This window comes from Hemitrygon akajei, chromosome 5, assembly GCF_048418815.1.
Source record: "Hemitrygon akajei chromosome 5, sHemAka1.3, whole genome shotgun sequence".
Lineage (NCBI taxonomy): Eukaryota > Metazoa > Chordata > Chondrichthyes > Myliobatiformes > Dasyatidae > Hemitrygon > Hemitrygon akajei.
Window position 1 is genome coordinate 117169831 of NC_133128.1, and position 21711 is coordinate 117191541.

General features: G+C 41.6%; 1 protein-coding gene across 1 annotated transcript in view; it reads left to right on the forward strand.

Annotated features, from left to right (window-relative positions):
- Positions 1–21711, forward strand: part of aamp (angio-associated, migratory cell protein) — a 59786-nt gene that overhangs the window by 13646 nt on the left and 24429 nt on the right. Inside the window, exons 6-10 of the mRNA XM_073046278.1 lie at positions 877–960; positions 10217–10332; positions 15408–15520; positions 19220–19310; positions 21072–21226. Of these exons, the coding sequence (XP_072902379.1) occupies positions 877–960; positions 10217–10332; positions 15408–15520; positions 19220–19310; positions 21072–21226 (559 nt within the window). The remainder of the gene's footprint in view (positions 1–876; positions 961–10216; positions 10333–15407; positions 15521–19219; positions 19311–21071; positions 21227–21711) is intronic.

Sequence of the window (21711 nt, forward strand, 5' to 3'; positions counted from 1 at the left end):
CCAACCCACCTTTCTACCCCCACATCCAGGTCATTAATAAATATCACAAAAAGTAGAGGTCCCAGACCAGATCCTTGTGGGACACCACTAGTCACAACCCTCCAATCTGAATGTACTCCCTCCACCACGACCCTCTGCCTTCTGCAGGCAAGCCAATTCTGAATCCACCTGGCTAAACTTCCCTGGATCCCATTCCTTCTGACTTTCTGAATAAGCCTACCATGTGGAACCTTGTCAAATGCCTTACTAAAATCCATGTAGATCACATCCACTGCACTACCCTCATCTATATGCCTGGTCACCTCCTCAAAGAATTCTATCAGGCTTGATAGGCACAATCTGCCCTTCACAAAGCCATGCTGACTGTCCCTGATCAGACCATGATTCTCTAAATGCCCATAGATCCTATCTCTAAGAATCTTTTCCAACAGCTTTCCCACCACAGACGTAAGGCTCACTGGTCTATAATTACTTGGACTATCTCTACTACCTTTTTTGAACAAGGGGACAACATTCGCCTCCCTCCAATCCTCCGGTACCATTCCCGTGAACAACGAGGACAACCTGAGTGTGGCCTCATCGCAACAGTAGAGGAGGCCACGGACTGACGTTTCAGAATGGGAAGTGTTATTACAATGGGTGGCCACTGGGAGATTCCGCTTCTTCTGATCGATGGAGGATAGGTGATTGTGAAGTGGTCTCCCAGTCTCCATTGGGTCTCACAGATATACAGGAGGCCACAGTGGGAGCACCTATCTCCTATGTCCTATCTGTATGTGCTTTAGGTGGGATTCTAGCAGATGGTAGCAGATTCACACGGGGTAATTGCACTCTTACTTGTCCTATCCTTTGTGTAACCTCACACTGTGCCTACAGGTAAACGAGCGGTTGTTGGTTATGAAGATGGAACGGTGAAGGTTTGGGATTTGAAGCAAGGAACACCACTTCACGTTTTCAAAGGTAATGCAGTAGAATCGAGCTCACCGATGTCTCCCTCCATACCTTCCTGGATTGGGATTGAATAGGACTTGCTATCCTGTGTTCTCTGACCTCGAAGAAGGTAGTGTCTTGTTTGCATGTGGTTGTGTTTCTAGCCTTCAGTATCACTGGGGAAGAGTCCCACTGTTGAGAGATGGGATTCACCAGCTTGATGGGGGTTGGAAGGAGCAGATCCTATTGCTAAATAGGAATTGGAGGAGTCTGACTATTTGAGGCATGAGTGGGTGGTAGGAGGTTCCTTCCCACCATTTCAGGTGCCTCACTGTGAACAACTAAACTAAAGCACTTATGCTTTAAGGCCTTTCATTAGAATTAATTAGATTTATTTGTTAGATTTTAAGAGGAATATACTGCCTTGATCAAAGTTCAAAGTACATTTATTATCAAAATACATTTATGTCACATATAGAATCCTGAGATTCATTTTCTTGTAGGCATACTCAATAAATCCATAATAGAACAATAACCACTGTTACGTATTCAGGCAACAATAATTATAGATGAGGTAGACGAAGGGTTTTATAACAAATAACACGTTTATTAACCACTGATAACAAACCCCCTTCAAAAGTAAACAAACCCAAACAATGACCCGAAACCAGCTGCTGGCAGCTGAATCACAGTTCTTAATAGCGTTGCAGTCCCAAACAGTCTTTAAAGCAGTATTGAAAAGAACTCAGTTCTCTAAAGCGAATTGCCGAAAGAAAACAGTTCAAAGAACGATATGCCGACAGTTCAAAAGCTCACGGTACTTTTAAAAGGAGAGACTTTTTAAAGCGATGTAAATTCTCTTCCACGTCGATGTCCTTCGATTCCCAGTGTCGAACTCCCACGTCGAATTTTATTAAATATAACAACTTAAAGTGACTGACCTTTCCTTCCAAAATATTCTCAATCTCCCGCTTTTCCCAGCGGAGACTATCGTGAGAATAGTAAACGAAATCCTTCCGAATGAGGATCACACAAGGTCGAAGTCAATCCATCGAAAGTCGATTCTTCTCGATTTGTCTTCCAAACTTCACTCTCCATTAGCAAAGAAACCGTTGGCTCTGACCTTTTAAACTTTAGGCATTAACAAAACTTCATTTTTAACTAAACTGCGTCATCACATTAAATCACACAGTAACATGAAGTCATCTTGGCAAATCCAGCCACGAACTGCCCCACCCGACAGGGTGGGTCTCCCTTTTATACCCTGTAGAAAAAACCTGTCACATGACCTCTACTGGCGGGAAAATGACATCACTCCACCATTACCTCATGTCCAGTATAACTTCAACCCCAGTCACGGGACAAGGGTACCACTGTCACGTGTCACGGGTACGTAACACCTCCCTCCAAAAAAAACATTTTTGGTCTGACAAGAACAAAAATTTTTAACAATTACTTACAAAAAAAAACAAATGTATAAATTATATAACATACACAATATACAATACAGTAGGAGTGTTACAATAAAAAAAACCACTCCAAAAAAAAACATTGTACATTCAATATCGAGATAGACAATCAGCAACCACATTATCTTTACCTTTAATATGAGTTATCACAATATTGTACTCTTGTAACATCAAACTCCAATTTAACAATCTTCTGTTTTTGTTTTTCATCTTACTCAGAAAAACTAACGGATTATGATCAGTGTAAACAATAAGTGGTTTTTGAGTTGTACCAACATATACCTCAAAATATTCCAAAGCCAAAACAAGTGATAACAATTCTTTTTCTATTGTTGAATAGTTTCTTTGATGCTTATTAAATTTCTTAGAAAAGTATGCTACCGGATGATCAACCTCATCACCCTCATTCCTTTGCATCAATACTGCTCCCGCAGCTTCATCACTAGCATCTACAGCTAATGAAAAAGGTTTTTCAAAGTCAGGTGCCTTAAGCACAGGTTGTTCACATATCATTGTTTTCAATTTTTCAAATGCTTCCTGACAAAACACTGTCCATACAAACTTTACATTCTTCTGCAGAAGATTAGTTAATGGAAGGGCAACATTAGCAAAATTCTTACAAAATTTTCGATAATATCCTACCATTCCCAAAAACCTTCTGAGAGTTTTTTTCCCCGTCGGAGTGGGAATTTCCAAAATTGCCTGAACTTTTGCCTGAACAGGAGCTACCTTACCTTGACCCACAACATAACCAAGGTAAGTCACAGTAGCATGTCCAAATTCACTCTTGGCTAAATTAATAGTCAAGTTAGCTTTTGAAAGCTTTTCAAACAATTTCTCCACCGCAATAATGTGTGCTTCCCAAGTATCATTTCCTGTCACTAAATCATCAATATAAGCATCAGTATCTTTCAGAATTACAGAATTAATCATTCTCTGAAAAGTACCTGGGGCATTCTTCATCCCAAATGGAAGAACATTATACTCCTATAACCCAGATGGAGTTACAAATGCAGAAATCTCTCTACCTCTGTCCGTTAGTGGAACACACCAATACCCTTTCAATAAATCAATCTTTGTAAGGAACTTTGCTTTTCCAACCTTATCTACACAATCATCTACTCTAGGAATTGGATATGCATCTGTTTTCGTTACAGCATTCACCTTCCTATAGTCCGTACAAAACCTAATACTACCATCAGGTTTTGGCACCATAACACATGGCGAACTCCAATTCGAGTTAGAATGTCTAATAATATCATTCTCTAACATGTATTCAATTTCTTTCTCAGCAAGTTCACATTTTTCCATGTTCATTCTATATGGATGTTGTTTAATAGGTTTGGCATCTCCAACATCTACATCATGTGAAGCTATAGTAGTCCTTCTCGGAACATCTGGAAACAAATCCTTATACTTAAAAATCAATTCCTTCATCTGTTGTTTCTGCTCTAGCTGTAAATGTGCTAATTTCTCATCCATATTTTCCAAAATAGTCGAATTAGGTAACCTAACAGAAACAATGTTAGATTTAGAATGAAAGTCAGATGAATCATCTATCATGTTCCCAGTTAAATCCAACTCATTCTCACTAACCACAACAGTCACAGTATCAGATTGTTTCTCAAAATATGGTTTAATCATATTTATGTGGCAAAGTTGTGTTGACCTTCTACGATCTGGAGTTTTTATTACATAATCCACATCATTAACTCTAGACACAATTTCATAAGGTCCATGAAATCTAGCTTGTAAAGGATTTGTCTGCACTGGGAAAAGAACCAACACCTTATCTCCAGGCTTAAACATCCTCATCCTAGCTTCCTTATCATACCAAGTCTTCATTTTCTCCTGAGCCAACTTTAAATTTTCCTTGGCTAAGCTACAAGCTCTATGTAACCTGTCCTTAAATTTCAAAACATAGTCCAACAAATTAGTATGCACTTCCTTACTAATCCACTGTTCCTTCAATAAAGCTAAAGGTCCTCTAACTCTATGTCCAAACACAAGTTCAAATGGACTAAAACCTAAAGATTCCTGTACCGATTCCCTTACTGCAAATAAAAGTAAGTTTATACTCTCATCCCAGTCACTTTCATTCTCCACACAATATGTCCTAATCATATTCTTGAGAGTAGAATGAAACCTCTCCAAGGCACCTTGCGATTCTGGATGGTATGCAGACGAAGTAATTTGCTTAGCTCCCAATTTATAAACTATCTGTTGAAACAATCCAGACATAAAATTACTACCTTGATCAGTTTGTATTTCCTTAGGCAATCCAAAATAAGTAAAGAATTTTATAAGAGCCTTCGTCACAGTTTTAGCTTTTATATTCCTGTGGTACTGCCTCTGGAAACCTAGACGAAGTACACATGATAGTCAACAAATACTGATAACCAGTTTTTGTCTTTGGTAATGGACCAACACAATCTACAATAACTTTAGAAAACGGTTCACCAAATGCTGGAATAGGTTGTAATGGAGCTACTGGTGTAACCTGATTTGGTTTACCCACAATTTGACAAGTATGGCATGTCTTACAAAACATCGCCACATCTTTTCTTAAACCAGGCCAGTAAAAATGTTTTAAAACCTTGTCCACAGTTTTCCTTACCCCTTGATGTCCACCTAAAGGCACACTATGAGCTAAAGTCAAAATCTCATTCCGATAAACTTTAGGAACAACTACCTGATAAACAACATTCCATTCCTCACTTGCAGGAATTGTAGGCGACCTCCATTTCCTCATCAACACTCCTTTTTCCAAATAATATCCTACTGGCACCTTCTCAATTTCACTACCTAGTAAAGCTTGTTCCCTTAATTTTACAATCTCAGGATCTCTATTCTGCTCTGCTATCATCTCCTTCCGAGACAGAGATAAATCTTCATAGTCAGACTTACTCCCAGAATCTTGTTCAAACAACGAAGGTAAGAAAGTTTCTGACACATCCTCAAAACTCAAATCCTGAGTTGAACAGTCATGAGTAACAACCTCATTCTGCACATCAATCTTTTTAGCCATAGCTCTAGTCACAACACAAGAAAAATCTGTGTTAGAATTCACCTCAGGTACCTCTGATTCCATTGTCAAATGCACTTCAGGAAAAACTTGTCCACCTGCCAAGTCATTACCTAACAATAAAGAAATACCCCTCACAGGTAAGCTATGCTGTAATCCTACCTTAACAAATCCTGTAACTAACCCTGACTTTAAATTTACTTCATGTAAACGTACAGGCATAAAATCACTTCCAACACCTCTTATGTAATTTACCTCACCAGTATCACTCTCTTCATTAAACTTCAACACACTATCTAACATCAGTGATTGAGAAGCTCCAGTATCCCTAAGAATTTTTATTGGCACCAGAGTAGATCCTTCTTTCAAGGATACAAACCCTTCAGTTATAAAATGATCATATCCCTTTCTAACTTTGTCAGACTCTAACAAATCCTCATTTGTGTTTACCAAACCCTGTAACTTTACAGGTGCTTCAGTATGTTGCACACAAGCATCCGGAACTGCTTCCTTCTCTTTCTTTTTCAATTTGAAACAGTTAGCTATTACATGGCCAGGCTTCTTACAATAGTTACAAATAAGACCAAACTGTCTTTCCTTCACAGGTTTTCCTTCCTCCTTACCTCTCTCATTAACCTCTAATTTAATTTCTGATTTACCTGGAGTCTCCATATTATTTTTCCTCTTAAAAATTCTACCCTGAGGAAATTTATTCTTATGGATTAAAACATACTCATCAGCTAATCTAGCACAGTCCTGCAATTTATCAGTATCCCTCTCATTTAAGTAGGTCCTTACTTCAACAGGAATGCTTCTTTTAAATTCCTCCATCAAAATCAGCTCTCTCAATGTCTCATAGTCCTCATTTACATTTTTAGAAGAAACCCATCTCTCAAAACACATAGCTTTATCATAGGCAAATTCCACATAAGTCTTTTCCACAGACTTTTTCAAACTCCTGAATCTTTCCCTATACGCTTCTGGGACCAATTCATACGATTTGAGAATATTTTCTTTCACAATATCATAATCTAATGCTTGCGCAGCAGTTAAAGCTGTGTAAACGTGTCGTGCCTTGCCTTTGATTACACTCTGTAATAACACTGACCATTTATCTTTCGGCCACTCTGACATCCGAGCAATAGTTTCAAAATGTTGAAAATATCTTTCCACTTCTGTTTCACTAAATGGAGGGACCAATTTAATTTCTTGGCTAGCAACAAACGGTTTTTTAGAATCAGCAGACTGTTCTACAGACCTTAATTTCTCCATTGCATATTCAAAATCTCTCTGCTTTTGCTCAGCTTCCAATTTACACCTTTCTAACATCATTTGTTCAATTTGCAACTGCATCTCCAGATTACTTATTGGAAACGATTCTAAAATCGATTCTTCAAAATGACCCGAAGCCACAAAATGTGATGCGATCTTTCTCTGTATTACAGCTTTTGATGTAGTTGGCAAAATCCCTTTAAGATGTAACCGATTAGCAAGTTCAGAGACTTCAGTTTTTTTCGCCTTCGCTAACAAGTCCGCGTCTGGCGAATCCAGAAACTCATCAATATTCATCGTTGCCGAATACCACTCACAAGCCAATCAAAAAAAAAACAACGAGCAATCCCCGTTACCAAAACACCGATTCAAAATTCAAAAAAACTTTTTAAACTCAAATAATTCAATTCCGAACGTAGCCCCCATAATTATGTTACGTATTCAGGCAACAATAATTATAGATGAGTTAGACGAAGGGTTTTATAACAAATAACACGTTTATTAACCACTGATAACAAACCCCCTTCAAAAGTAAACAAACCCAAACAATGACCCGAAACCAGCTGCTGGCAGCTGAATCAAACAGTTCTTAATAGCGTTGCAGTCCCAAACAGTCTTTAAAGCAGTATTGAAAAGAACTCAGTTCTCTAAAGCGAATTGCCGAAAGAAAACAGTTCAAAGAACGATATGCCGACAGTTCAAAAGCTCACGGTACTTTTAAAAGGAGAGACTTTTTAAAGCGATGTAAATTCTCTTCCACGTCGATGTCCTTCGATTCCCAGCGTCGAACTCCCACGTCGAATTTTATTAAATATAACAACTTAAAGTGACTGACCTTTCCTTCCAAAATATTCTCAATCTCCCGCTTTTCCCAGCGGAGACTATCGTGAGAATAGTAAACGAAATCCTTCCGAATGAGGATCACACAAGGTCGAAGTCAATCCATCGAAAGTCGATTCTTCTCGATTTGTCTTCCAAACTTCACTCTCCATTAGCAAAGAAACCGTTGGCTCTGACCTTTTAAACTTTAGGCATTAACAAAACTTCATTTTTAACTAAACTGCGTCATCACATTAAATCACACAGTAACATGAAGTCATCTTGGCAAATCCAGCCACGAACTGCCCCACCCGACAGGGTGGGTCTCCCTTTTATACCCTGTAGAAAAAACCTGTCACATGACCTCTACTGGCGGGAAAATGACATCACTCCACCATTACCTCATGTCCAGTATAACTTCAACCCCAGTCACGGGACAAGGGTACCACTGTCACGTGTCACGGGTACATAACACCACAATAGAATCAACGAAAAACCAGACCAACTTGAGCGTTCAACCAATGTGCAAAAGACAACAAGCTGGAAATACAAAAAGAAGGAAATAATAATAATAAATAATTAAGCAATAAATATTGAGAACATGAGATAAGTCTTTGAAAGTGAGTCCATAGGTTGTGGGAAAATTTTAATGATGAGTTTGATGTAATATTGTATCAAGCAGGCGTACATTTCAGTCACATTACAAATCCCTGCCCCAATCTGCATCAGCCCCCTTGTATAACAAAAACCACAGCCTCTGAATCTTGGCTGATAAATAAATCTGAATCTGATCAGTTCTTCCAGCATTTTGTATTCACAGTGGGAGAGTAGAAATGAAGAAGTGGGGAGCGTTGGGTAAGAGACAGCATTTGAAGGGAAAGTTCAGGCAAGCCAACCCTAGAGGCCTCTAATTGTATGCTGATATTTTTGTATTTCTATAACAATCAGGTTTATTATCAATAAGGTATAGCAGAATAGTTTAATACATAAAATACTGTCAATTACAGTAAAAATGTATAGAATAAATAGTGCAAAAATTGCAAACTATTGTCCATGTCCACCATGGGTTGACAGACCTTCCTAAAACATTGAGCAGAAACATGAGATTTTGTAGATGCTGGCATTTTGTGTTTGTTACCTTAAAATGTTGAGTGTGCATCTTCTGGCTCCGGTACCTTCTCCCCGATTATAGTAATGAGAAAGAGAGCATGTCTTAGGTGGTGAGGATCCTTCATGCCTTTTGAAGATGTCCTGAATGGTGGGGTGGTTAGTGCCTGTGGTGGAGATGGTTTAGTCTACAAGCTTCTGCAGCTTTTCCCAGTCCTGTGCTTTAGTCCCTCCCCATACCATGTGGTGATGCAACCGGTCAGAACAGTCTCCACAGTACATCCGTAGAATTTTGCTGTTCTTTGGCGACATGCCAAATCTCCCCAAGCTCCTATTGCAGAATAGTGGCTGGTATGCCTTCTTCGTAATGGCATCTATATGCTGAGCCCAGGATAGATCTTCCAGATACTTGAAGCTGCTCAGCCTTTCCATCACTGACCCTTTGTTCTGGACAGGTGTGTCCCGACTTCCCCTTCCTGAAGTCCACAATCATTTTCTTGGTCTTACTGATGTTGAATGCAACATTGTTGTTACAGCACCACTCAACCGGCCAATCTGTCTCACTCCTGTGCGCCGCTTCGTCACTATCTGTGATTCTACCAATAACATTTGTATGTAATTAGTTTTGCTACAATAAGTGTATGGGACACTGGAAAAAATGTTGAATTTCCCCATGGGGATGAATAAAGTATCTATCTATCTATCTATCTATCTATCTATCTATCTATCTATCAGTGAATTTATAGATGGCGTTTGACCTGTGCCTGCAACAGTCATGGGTGTAGAAATAGTAGAGCAGTGGATAAGCATTTATCCTTGAGGTGCCCCAGTGTTGATTATTAGCAAGGAGGGAATGTTATTATGCACAGACTGATGAGCATTAGTGTCGGAGCGGGAGGTTCACGAAAACTGTTCACAGATACGCTCACCAAACTGAAAGTTTGGCGGCTGTAAGTCTCTAACAGTATTCTGAGATTTTTCCATTTCTTTCCCCTCTCCAGTTCCTGTGCTTCACTCCTTGGGCAGATGTGCCAGTCTGTAGTTGTAACGTGATCACTCGAGTCGAGTGTGATGTTCTCCTAAGGGATTTTCGATTGGTGGGTCCTCGGGGGGGATGGGGGGTGTAGAGACCGATCTGGGAACCACATATTCTGGTGCAGTGTGAATATGAGTGTGGTGGCTGTGGTTAATGGTTGGTTTTTTGGTTTCTCATTTTCTCCTTTTGCAGCTGCCACTTGCTCTCTTCAGCACGGCAGAGGTCGTTCTCGTGTAGTGCAAATCTCTCCTAAACGGATTTCCTCCGGGTGCATCTATTGAGTGCAGTGACTTCGCAGTTTTTAGATGTAATGTTGAATTTCCTCAGGCTGATTCTGATGTTATCTTTGAAGCATTTCCTTTGCCCACCAGGAACTTGCTCACCTTCCTTCAACTGGGAGAAAAGGATTTGCTTGGAGAGTTAGGCATCCAATTGACATGATCTATCTATCAGAGTTGCTGCTGCTTTATCGTGGTGGAGCTGCTCTTCACGTTGGCCTCCTCCAGCAATCAGTTGTCTGGGTGAACCACGTTTCTCATACTCTTCCTCTGTTTCTAGGTCAGGACAGTCACCAGGGGCCTCTGACCTGTATCGCTGCCAATGACAGTGGGAGCCTGGTGTTGACAGGCTCTGTCGACTGTACCGCCAGACTCCTCAACCCCCTCACGGGGAAGGTAATCCTGCTAATCTGAACATCTACTAATACGATTGGCATAATTTTAAGGTGATTGGAGGGAAGTATAGAGAGCATGTCAGAGGTAAGTTCTTTACACAGTTGTGGGTGCCTGGAGCACCCTGCCAGGGGCTAGATGTTGCAGATACAAAAGGGCTTTTCTCTTTGGAGTAGAGGATGAGAGGTGATTTGATAGAGTTGTACAACATCAGTCAAGGTATAGATCGAATGGATGGTCATAGTCTTTTTTCCCAGTCAATGGCTGATACAAAGGGACATAATTATAAGCTGATTGGAGGAAAGTATGGGGGGAGTGTCAGAGGCAAGTTGTTTTTACACAGAGTGGTGGGTATTCGGAAATACCCTGCCAGAAATAGTGGTGGAGGGAGATGAGTTTGGATCATTTAAGAGCATATAGATAGGCACATGAATGATAGAAAAATGGACGGATTTGTAGGAAGGATGTAGATGGATCTTGGAGTAGGTTAAAAGGTCAAAGTCAGTTAAAAGGTGTGCCCAACATTGTTGGCTGAAGGGCCAGTACTGTGTGATTGTGTTCTATGTTCTGTGACGAAATTGGAAAGTGTTTTTTCAAAGAGGCAGAAAATCCTGGAGAATCTCCTTTATGACATAGTTCCGTGATTTTAATAAGGATGTTTATACTTGAGTAGAATGAAGGTGTGATTCTTTACTTTCTCTAAACCTATCACCTCTACTGGGGCATAGGCTGCCGACAGCAGCTCCCCAGAGTCCTCTGTCCTGGGCCAGTCTTCCAAGTTGTCCCTGGGTGTAGCCCATCAGTAAAGATCCCCCCCGGGATGAGATCTTTGGAGCTTCCATTGGCATTTCTGTAGCTCTGGGTTTTTACAGGATGGAGTTGCTCGCCCCATGCCCATCAATCCTCCTTTTACAGCCGTGCTTGGGACCATTATGGCAGAGTTGATGTGAAGGATGTCCTTAAAATGTATAAATGGGTTTGATAGGGTGGTTAAATTGAAACTGTTTTATCTTTAGGGAATTTCATTCCTGGGGATCCTAACTATAACATTGAATGAAATCAGTGGAACTTCTTGAATAGAGAGTGGTGGGGATGAAAATTTGTTTACTATTGTCATATTTAGCAAGATACAATGAAAAACTTTGATTAGCATCCCATCCGTACAAGTACAGGAGTTGGGATGTTAAGTTGAAGTTGTATGGGACATTGGTGAGGCTGAATTTGGAATATTGTGTGCAGCTGGCTGTAAGGTTGGGATTCATTTCCTGCCACTGTCTGTAAGGTGTCTGCATGTTTTTTCTGTGGCCACGTGGGTTTCGTGAGGTAGTGTACATGGGTTCATTGTCTGTTCAGTAATCTGATGGTGGAGGGGTAGAAGCTGTTCCTGAAACATTGAGTGTGTGTCTTCAGGCTCCTGTACCTCTTTCTTGATTGTAGCAATGAGAAGAGGACATGTGCTAGGTTTGGGTTAGTAAGTTGTGGAGATGTTTTTTGGTGATATTTGCAGGCTGCACAGCACAATCTTCAGACTGTGTTGGTCATTGGCTCAAAGGACGCATTCACTGGATGTTTTGATGTACGTGTGACAAGTGAAGTGAATCTCTAAGATGATCAGCAAAATTGGATCTGAGGTGAAGTTGGTTGAATCTGAGGGAGAACTGAATAGAATAATAGAGATTATAAGTGAAGATGAGATGTTCAAGTTCAATTTATTGTGTACATATGGATACCGCCAAACATAACAACGTTCCTCTGCACCAAGGTGCCCAACACAGTACATATTTTACACACACACACACACACACACACACACACACACACACACACACACACACACACACACACACACACACACACACACACACACACACACACACACACACACACACACACACACACACACACACACACACACACTGCAAATAAAGTACTTTTATGGCACAAGTTTAAAGAGTAAACAGTATAACGCTACTGGCACTTCATCGGTGATGAGACTGTGGGTGGTGGTAGGGAGTTTAGAAGGCTCATGGCCTGAGGGTCTTGTCCTAATGCTTCGCTACCTCCTGCCTGACAGCAGGGAGTCAGAGATTGTTAGATGGTTGGGACTGATCATTGACAATGCTAAGGGCCCTGCGCATACTGCTGCCTGGATAAATACCTCAGATGGTGGAAGGGAGACCCAGATGAGCACCTGAACCCCAAACGTGGACACAGACCAGCTGAGCCCAGTAGGAGTTGCTCTTTAGTGTCCAGGAAGTAATACAGGAATGAAACCAGCAGATGGCGCTGGCTGCTGATTGAGCATTGAGCTTAGAACATGGAACAAATGGTACAGCACATTGACCCTAGTGTCAGTCAGGAGACACAGACACAGTATTTAATTGATGAGAGTGGGGGGGGGGGGGTAACTCCTCATGGAACAAGTAGCCTTCGTATAACCATATAACAATTACAGCACCGAAACAGGCCATCTCGGGCCTTCTAGTCCGTGCTGAACCCTTACTCTCACCTAGTCCCACCGACTTGCACTCAGCCCTTAATCCTCCGATCCTTTCCTGTCCATATACCTATCAATTTTTTTTTTTTTTAATGACAATATCGAACCTGCCTCTGCCACTTCTACTGGAAGCTCGTTCCACACAGCTACCAGTCTCTGAGTAAAGAAGTTCCCCCTCGTGTTACCCCTAAACTTTTGCCCCTTAAGTCTCAACTCATGTCCTCTTGTTTGAATCTCCCCTACTCTCAATGGAAAAAGCCTATCCACATCAACTCTATCTATCTCCCTCATAATTTTAAATACCTCTATCAAGTCCCCCCTCAACCTTCTATGCTCCAAAGAATAAAGACTTAACTTGTTCAACCTTTCTCTGTAACTTAGGTGCTGAAACCCAGATAACATTCTAGTAAATCTCCTCTGTACTCTCTCTATTTTGTTGACATCTTTCCTATAATTCGGTGACCAGAACTGTACACAATACTCCAAATTTGGCCTCACCAATGCCTTGTTCAATTTTAACATTACATCCCAACTTCTATACTCAATGCTCTGATATATAAAGGCCAGCATACCAAAAGCTTTCTTCACCACCCTATCCACATGAGATTCTACCTTCAGGGAATTATGCACCATTATTCCTAGATCATTCTGTTCTACTGCATTCCTCAATGCCCTACCATTTAACCATGTATGTCCTATTTGGATTATTCCTACCAAAATGTAGCACCTCACACTTATCAGCATTAAACTCCATCTGCCGTCGTTCAGCCCACTCTTCTAACTGGCCTAAATCTCTCTGCAAGCTTTGAAAACCTACTTCATTATCCACAATGCCACCTATCTTAGTATCATCTGCATACTTACTGATCCAATTTACTACCCCATCATCCAGATCATTAATGTATATGACAAACAACATTGGAGCCAGTCCAGATCCCTGAGGCACACTACTAGTCACTGGCCTCCAACCTGACAAACAGTTATCTGCCACTACTCTCTGGCATCTCCCATCCAGCCACTGTTGAATCCATTTTACTACTTCAATATTAATACCTAACGATTGAATCTTCCTAACTAACCCGCCGTGTGGAACCTTGTTAAAGGCCTTACTGAAGTCCATATAGACAACATCCACTGCTTTACCCTCGTCAACTTTCCTAGTAACCTCTTCAAAAAATTCAATAAGATTTGTCAAACATGATCTTCATGATTAAGATCCAATCACTGTACAAGTTTTATAAGCATTGTTGCACTGTCTTCACCATCTCACAACACTACGAGTTGTGCTCTAAAGATAGTGTGGAAAATTTGGCACACACACATGCAATATGTGGTTCACTTTCAGAGAGGAGCTGGGTACTCATTCCAGTACACAGGATCAATAACCTTACATGTTCTAATAATAAAAATAATTAGTTTATCTGATTATTTTCACATTGGCCTTTTAGGAACTTGCAACAAATTTGTGGACAGCATTTCCTGCATTGCAATAGAATTGAGAACACTTTAATGAAATTTCATAGAACATAGAAAGTATAGGCCCTTCGGCCCACTATGTTGTGCTGATATTTTAATGTAGTCCAACATCAATCTAACCCAGGAGTGCCCAACCTGGGGTCCACAGACCCCTTGTTTATTGGTATTGGTCCATGGCATAAAAAGGGTTGGGAACCCCTGATCTAACCCTTTACTTCCACGTAGTCCACCATTTTTCTTTCATCCATGTGCCTATGTGGTCTCTTAAATGTCCCTAATGCACCTGCCTCCACCACCACACAAGCAATATTCTATGTTTCTAAAACAAAAACTGCCTTTGACATCCCATCCCCGCTATACTTCCTTCTCATCGCTTTAAAATTATGTCCCCTCATATGAGCCAATTCTGCTCTGGGCTGTTCATTCTATCTATTCTTCATCATTTTGTACACCTCACCTCTCATTCCCCTTTGCTCAAAAGACAAAAGCCCTAGCTTGCTCAACCTTTCCTCATAAGACATGCTGTCTGATCATAGCAGCACCCTGGTAAATCTCCTCTGCATCATCTCTAAGGCTTCTGAATCCTTCCTATATGGTGCCCAGAACTGAGCACAATATTGCAAGTGTGATCTCACCTGGGTTTTATAGAGATGTATTTTATTTGCTGTAAACTGCCTTTGGAATACCCAAGGATGTGAAATGCTGCTGGAGAAAAGCAGGGGTGATTTGTTCATTTCCCTGTGTTGCATTGCAGTTACAATACCTACGTCCCTACAACCAGCAGGCTCCTGAACCAGTGTGGTTAACTTCACTCACCTGAATGCTGATCTGACTCCACAACCTATAGAATCACTAAGGACTAACGGCTCTACAACTTAGTTATTTACATTTTTAAAAAATTATTTGCTCACTTTGTCTTTTTTTTATCTTTGCACATTGGTTGATATCAGTCTGTTATTTATAGTTAATTTTTCATAAACTCTACTGTATTTCTTTATTTTCCTGTAATTGCCTGTAAGAAAACGAATCTCAAGATAGCATATGGTAACATGTACATATTTTTACTTTTAACTTTGTGGTCACCATCTCATTGTGTCTTTCACAGGTGGTTGGTGTCTTCTCAGTTCCAAACAGCGCAAGTGATCACGTAGAGAAGGAACAAATGGATGAAGCAGAACCTACCTCCAATTCTGTGGAGTCTGTGGGATTCTGTAATGTGTAAGTCACATGTTCTGTATTGTTCTCAGTATTCCAACAGGATTAGAGTCTCTTTGAAGCACGGAGAAAAGGGTCCATGGTAACCAGACAATAACTGAATTGATGGAGGATGATGGGACTTTTAGAGCAACTAGAAGTTTGGGGAAATCAATCACTTTTCTGCCTTGCCCAATAATGATGTGAATCATTAACTATGACTCTACTTTCTTAAGACCTGGTTAATAAGGCATAAGTCAAAGGAGTAGAATTAGGCCATTCAGTCCATCAAGTCTGCTCCACCATTCCATCACGGCTGATTTTATTATCCCCCTCAACCCCATTCTCTTGCTTTCTCCCTATGATCTTTGACACCCTTATTGAGCAAAAGCCTTCCAACCTTTCATTTGGTAATTCTGCAATCACGCGATAGTTTCAATTGTGATCTTTCCTACTACTAGTCCATCAGGTGAATCAAATTTATTATTATTGTCATACACTCAATGGCCACTTTATTCATCAGTCGATCACGTGCCAGCAACTCAAACATATGCACAGACATGGTCAAGAGGTTTTGTTGTTGCTTTAACGTCGCGAAACATTAAAATGGGTAAGAAATGTGATCTAAGTGACTTTGGTCATAAATGATTGTTGGTGCCAGACAGGGTGGTTTGAGCATCTCAAGCTACTGATCTCCTGGGATTTTCATGCACAACAGTCTCTACAGAGGGAGAAAAAACCCCAAGAAATCCAGCGAGTGGCAGTTCTGTTGGTAAAAACGCCTTGTTAATGAGAGAGATCAGAGGATATGGCCAGACTAGTTCCAGCTGACAGGAAGCCGACAGTAACTCTAACAATCACGCATTACAACACTGATGTGCAGAAGAGCATCTCTAGATGCACAACATGTCGAACCTTGGAAGTGGATGGGCTCCAGCAGCAGAAGACAACACCGGATTCCACTCCTGTGCCTAATATAGTGGCCACTGAGCCTATGTCATGAAATTTGCAAATCATTAGACTGTAGGTGACACAATTTATTGAACTCTCCTTACAGCTTTCCTCAGGGGATTCCTTCTCTCAGCCTCAGGCTTTCCAACTAAGCACCATAGATGGTGGATGATAGAATATAGAATAGTACACACAGAAACAGGCTTTTTGGCCCACAATGTTGTGCCAAACCAATTAAATTAGTAATCAAATGGCCAATTAAACTAATCTCTTATGCATACGCAATGTCCATTCCTTTCTCCTCACATTCATGTGCCTATCTTAATGTCTCTTAAAAATCTTCAATATTTCTGATATACCCCAGGCACTGCATTCCAGACACCTATCACTCTCTGTGCAAAAAAAGTTTGTCCAACCTCTCATTATAGCACGTGCCCTCTAATCCAGGCAACATCCTGGTAAAGTCTTAATGAAGGGTCTCGGCCCAAAATGTTGACTGTTTACTCTTTTCCATAGATGCTGCCTGGTCTGCTGAGTTCCTCAGCATTTTGTGTGTGTCGCTTATCCTGGTAAACCTCTTGTGCACCCTCTACGAAGGCTTGGCATTCTTCCTGTAATGGGGCAACCAGAACTTTATGCAATATTCCAGATGTGGCCTAGCTAGAGTTTTATAAAGCTGCATGCCATATACCTTCTTAACCACTTTATCAACCTGTGTAGCCACTTTCAGGGGGCTATGAACTTGGACCTCGAAATCCCTTTGCATCCTTAATGCTCGTTCTCACTACTAGTTCATTAGGTGATTCAAAATCAGATTTATTATGTTGCGAAATCTGTTGTTTTGTGGCAGCCATATATAAGGCTGTATGGAATTCACCTTCAGAGCTTTCCACAGTGGAATTCCATTTCTCGGCCTACAGCTTTCAAATGTAGCACCATAGATGGAGGATCATGGGACTTCTAGAACAACTGTGAAAGTTTGGGAAAATCAATCACTTCTCTGCCTTGCCCAACAGTTTCCCAAGCCAAGCCTGTACGTCCCAAATTTGTTTTACAGTAAACAGACCAGCCATTCACACAGGAGATAAATCGAAGCTGTATATACAATAGTTCATTACTCAGCCTACTGTTTACTGAGGAACACTCTCAAAGAGCAGGAAACACAATTAACCCTTCCACAGACAAATGACCACTCCATATTTTGGAACAGACTTCGGAATCAAGTTTATTACAACTGACGTGATACTATTGTTTTGTGGCAGCAGTACAGTGCAATACATAAAACATCCTATAAATTACAAAAAGAAATATTTAAAAAACAATAAATGGTTCAAAAAGAGAGCGAAAAAAGTGTGGTAGTGTTCACAGACCATTAAGAAATCTGATGGTGGAGGGGAAGAAGCAGTTGCTAAAATGTTGAGAGTGTGTCTCTTCAGGCTCCCTTATGGTAGTAATGAGAAGAAGGCATGTCCTAGATAGTGAGGGTCCTTAATGATGGATGCTGCCTTCTTGAGGCTTCGCCTTTTTGAAGCTTTTTTAACAAAAAGAGCAGAGTTGGCTAATCTTTGCAGTTGCCTCCATAATTGATGGAGGTCCAGGGAAACAACATCCCAGACCATCTCATTCCTGCTCCTGGAGCTCTCAAATTATTATATAAAAATCTAATTGTGGGCCGAGCTGCATCTGCGAAGGCAACAGCAAGGTTGATGTTTCAGCTTGAGGCTCTGAATATTGTATTTATAATCATTCCCTGACACCAGCCTCCCCTCCATGGACTCTGTCTATAGTTCTCACTGCCTTGGTAAAGCAGCCAGCAAAATCAAAGACCTCAGCCATCCCGAACATGTCTCTTCTCCCCCTCCCATTGGGCAAGAAGATACAAAAGCCGTTAGGCTCAAGAACTGCTGGGAAATATTGAATGGTCCTGTAGTATGATAATATGGATTCTTGACCTCATAATCTACCTCATGGCCTTGCACCTTACTGTCTGTTGGCACGATATTTTCTCTGTAACTAACACTTTCTTTTGCATTCTATTACTGTTCCCTTCTACCTCAATGCAGTGATATGAAATGTTCTGCATGGGTAGCAGGAAAACCTTTTTTACTATGTATCTATACGTGTTGAGGATAGGTTGAGCGAACTAAGACTTTTCTCTTTGGAGGAAAGGATGTTGAGAGGTAAATTAATAGAGGTTTGCAAGATGATAAGAGCCATAAGTAGAGTGGACAGCAGAGGCTTTTCTCCAGAGTTAATACGGGGGGGGGGGGGCATAATTTTAAGGTGACTGGAGGAAAGTTTGGGGAGGGGTTTAAGTTTTATTTTTACACAGAGAATGGTGGGGGCATGGAATGTGCTGTCAGGGGTGGTGGTAAAGGCAGATACATTGGCGAAGTTTAAGAGACTCTTAAGTAGGCACATGAATGATAGAAAAATAGAGAACTATGTAGGAGGGAAGGGTTAGATTGATCTTAGAGTAGGTTAATAAGTTGGCATGACATTGTGGGCCAAAAGGCCTGCACTATGCTGACACTCTCAGGGTACTGCGGTGACGGAATGCAGAATGTACTCCCCAGTGGCAGTGGGGTGGACAATGGGTAACTTCTCTCGGTGTGCGCTGATTCCCGAAGGCAGATCAACACTGTCTTCTCCAGGTGATTCAAGGACAGGTGAAGCATGCTGACCTTGCTAGTGATGCCCACTTAAGATTATATTTTAAACCAACATTAGAATCTTTGTTGAACTTTAGTTACCTTTGTTTGTCTGTGGCAGGCTTCCGTTGATCGCCGTTGGCTATCTGGACGGCACCATTGGGATCTGGGATGTTCCGTCACAGACACTCCGACACAAATGGCAGCTTCAGGTAAACGAATTCTTCAGACACTGTGTCTGCCCTTTCCATTCCGGGTGAGCGTTTCGTCTACGTGAATGGGGACTCCTGCGTACTCTTCAGCTGTGGGACACAGGAGAAACACCCTTCATTACTTCTAGAGAAAATATTTCTCTGGAACATCAGAGGCTGAGGGGCTGCATGAGACTTGGAATTGATCATAGACCCTTTGGCCCACCTTCGGGCAGATGGGGTGTGTCAGCCTTGGGTGGCAGCTCGCTTAGGAAAAGGGAAACTCTGATTTTAACCCTCCGCTGCCTTGCGGCCATACCCACCCTTGGGAAAGGCTTCGGGAGTAAATCCTGAGGAAGAAATCTGGAGCCAAGGCACCTAAGGCAGTTTGATGTTGTTTACAATTTCACTCTGGCAGCCTCTGTGACGACACTGGAACCAAGCCGTATAGGCGCTTGTCCTTCCCTTGGACTACATCAGTGACGTGGAGAGGGGGAGCCCGCTGCATGGGTAACAGCCGGTTCTTCAAACCTTCCCGCCCAGGCTTGTGCCCTGGAGAGGACACAGTCCACCAGAGGAGCAAACCCGTGATCCCCTGGGATCAATGGCTGCCTACCTACCTACCTGGCCCACAATGTGGTGCCAACCTTTTAACTTACTCTAAGATCAATCTGACCCTTCTCTCTCACATAGCCCTCCACTCTTCTTTCATCATGTGCCTATCTAAGAATTTCTTAACTGGCTTCCACTACCACACCTCCATACGTAGCAGTGTGTCCCACACACCCACCACTCTGTGTAAAATCTTACCTCTGACATACCTCCTACAGATTAATAGTTCGGCATGGACTACCTGGGCCAAAGGGCCTGTGTCTGTGCTGCAGTGTTCTAAAACTCTTACCGTTTTCTCCAATCACCTTAAAATTTAGCTCCCTGCTATCCACTTAATTTATGACACTTATCATCTTGTACACCTCTAGCAAGTCACCTTTTGTCCTCCTTTGCTCTAAAGAGAAAAGCCCTAGCTTGGTCAACCCATCTTTATAAGACATGCTCTCTAATCCAGGCAGCATCCTGGCAAATCTCCTCTGCACCTTCTCTAAATCTTCCTATAATGATGTGACCAGAAATGAATACAATATTCCAAGTGTATTCTAACCAGAGTTTTATAGAGCTGCAACATTACATCGCAGCTCTTGAACTCTGTTCCCCAAATAATGAGCCAGCACACCATACACCTTCTTAATCAACTTGTTGGGCAAATTTGAGGGATCAGTGGACGTGGACCCCAAGACCTCTCTGTTCCTCCGAATCTTGCCATCTGCCAACCTTGGTTCTATAGCCATTAACACTATCCAACAAGATGAATGAACACTTCTCAGGCTTCCAGCCAGGTATTGATTATAACCGACGTTTTGATGACAAACTGCCATCTTCATCAGGGATGAAATTTGTCATTGTAACGTTGGTTATAATCAATACCTGTTTCTGCCTGGAGCCTGAGAAGAGTTTTATTTGTCATATATGCCTGGAAAGCATTAGATCCTTTTTCACTATCGAACAAGATCCTGATGAAGGGTCTTGGCCCGAAAACTCAACTTATTTTTCCCCCTCCATAGATGCTGCCTGACCTGCTGAGTTCCTCCAACATTTTGTGTGGGTTACTCTGGATTTCCAGCATCTTCAGAATCTCTTGTGTTTAAGATTCATCAATGTGTGAAATGTTGATTCTGACCCAGGGCTTGAGGTGCAGGCTCACTGACCAGTTCTCCCATCCTTTAGGCTGGCATTGTCCAATTGCTGTGGGAGGAGCACTCACCGATTATATACACAGGAAGCCTCGACGGGGCTGTGCGCATCTGGGATGCCCGATCGGGAAGGATGGAAAACGAATGCTGTGGGCATGCGGCAGAAATCCTGGACTTTGTGGTGAACAAGTGAGTGAATCTGTCTCTGCTTCACCTTCTCACCACCAAGACATAGCATTTACACTCCCCAACATGTGCACACATACTGAAATGTGGCAGTGGTTCTGGAGCTTGACTAGAGACTGGGGGTGTCAACCTGAAATTATTAACCTGCTCAGTTGAGGAAAAACACCAGAGACACGAAATTACCTCTGAAACGGTTTTTATTCAGAGAGGAGTTCGCAGCCCCACGCACTTCGGGCGTAAGGTAGCCAACTCCCCATTTGTCGGTTTACGAAGGTCATACTTATACCCAAAAGCAGGGTACTGCATTCGCAAATATGGTTACCGATTCAAATTCATCAATTGATTGGCTATTGCATAGCTAAGCACGCGAAATACTCGGAATAAGCATAGATGCAAGAGTAATACTCGGAATGGGTATGGACGCAAGCAAAACACTCAAAATAGGTATATAGCTCAAAATACTTCGCCAAACACTTTGTCTTGTGGTC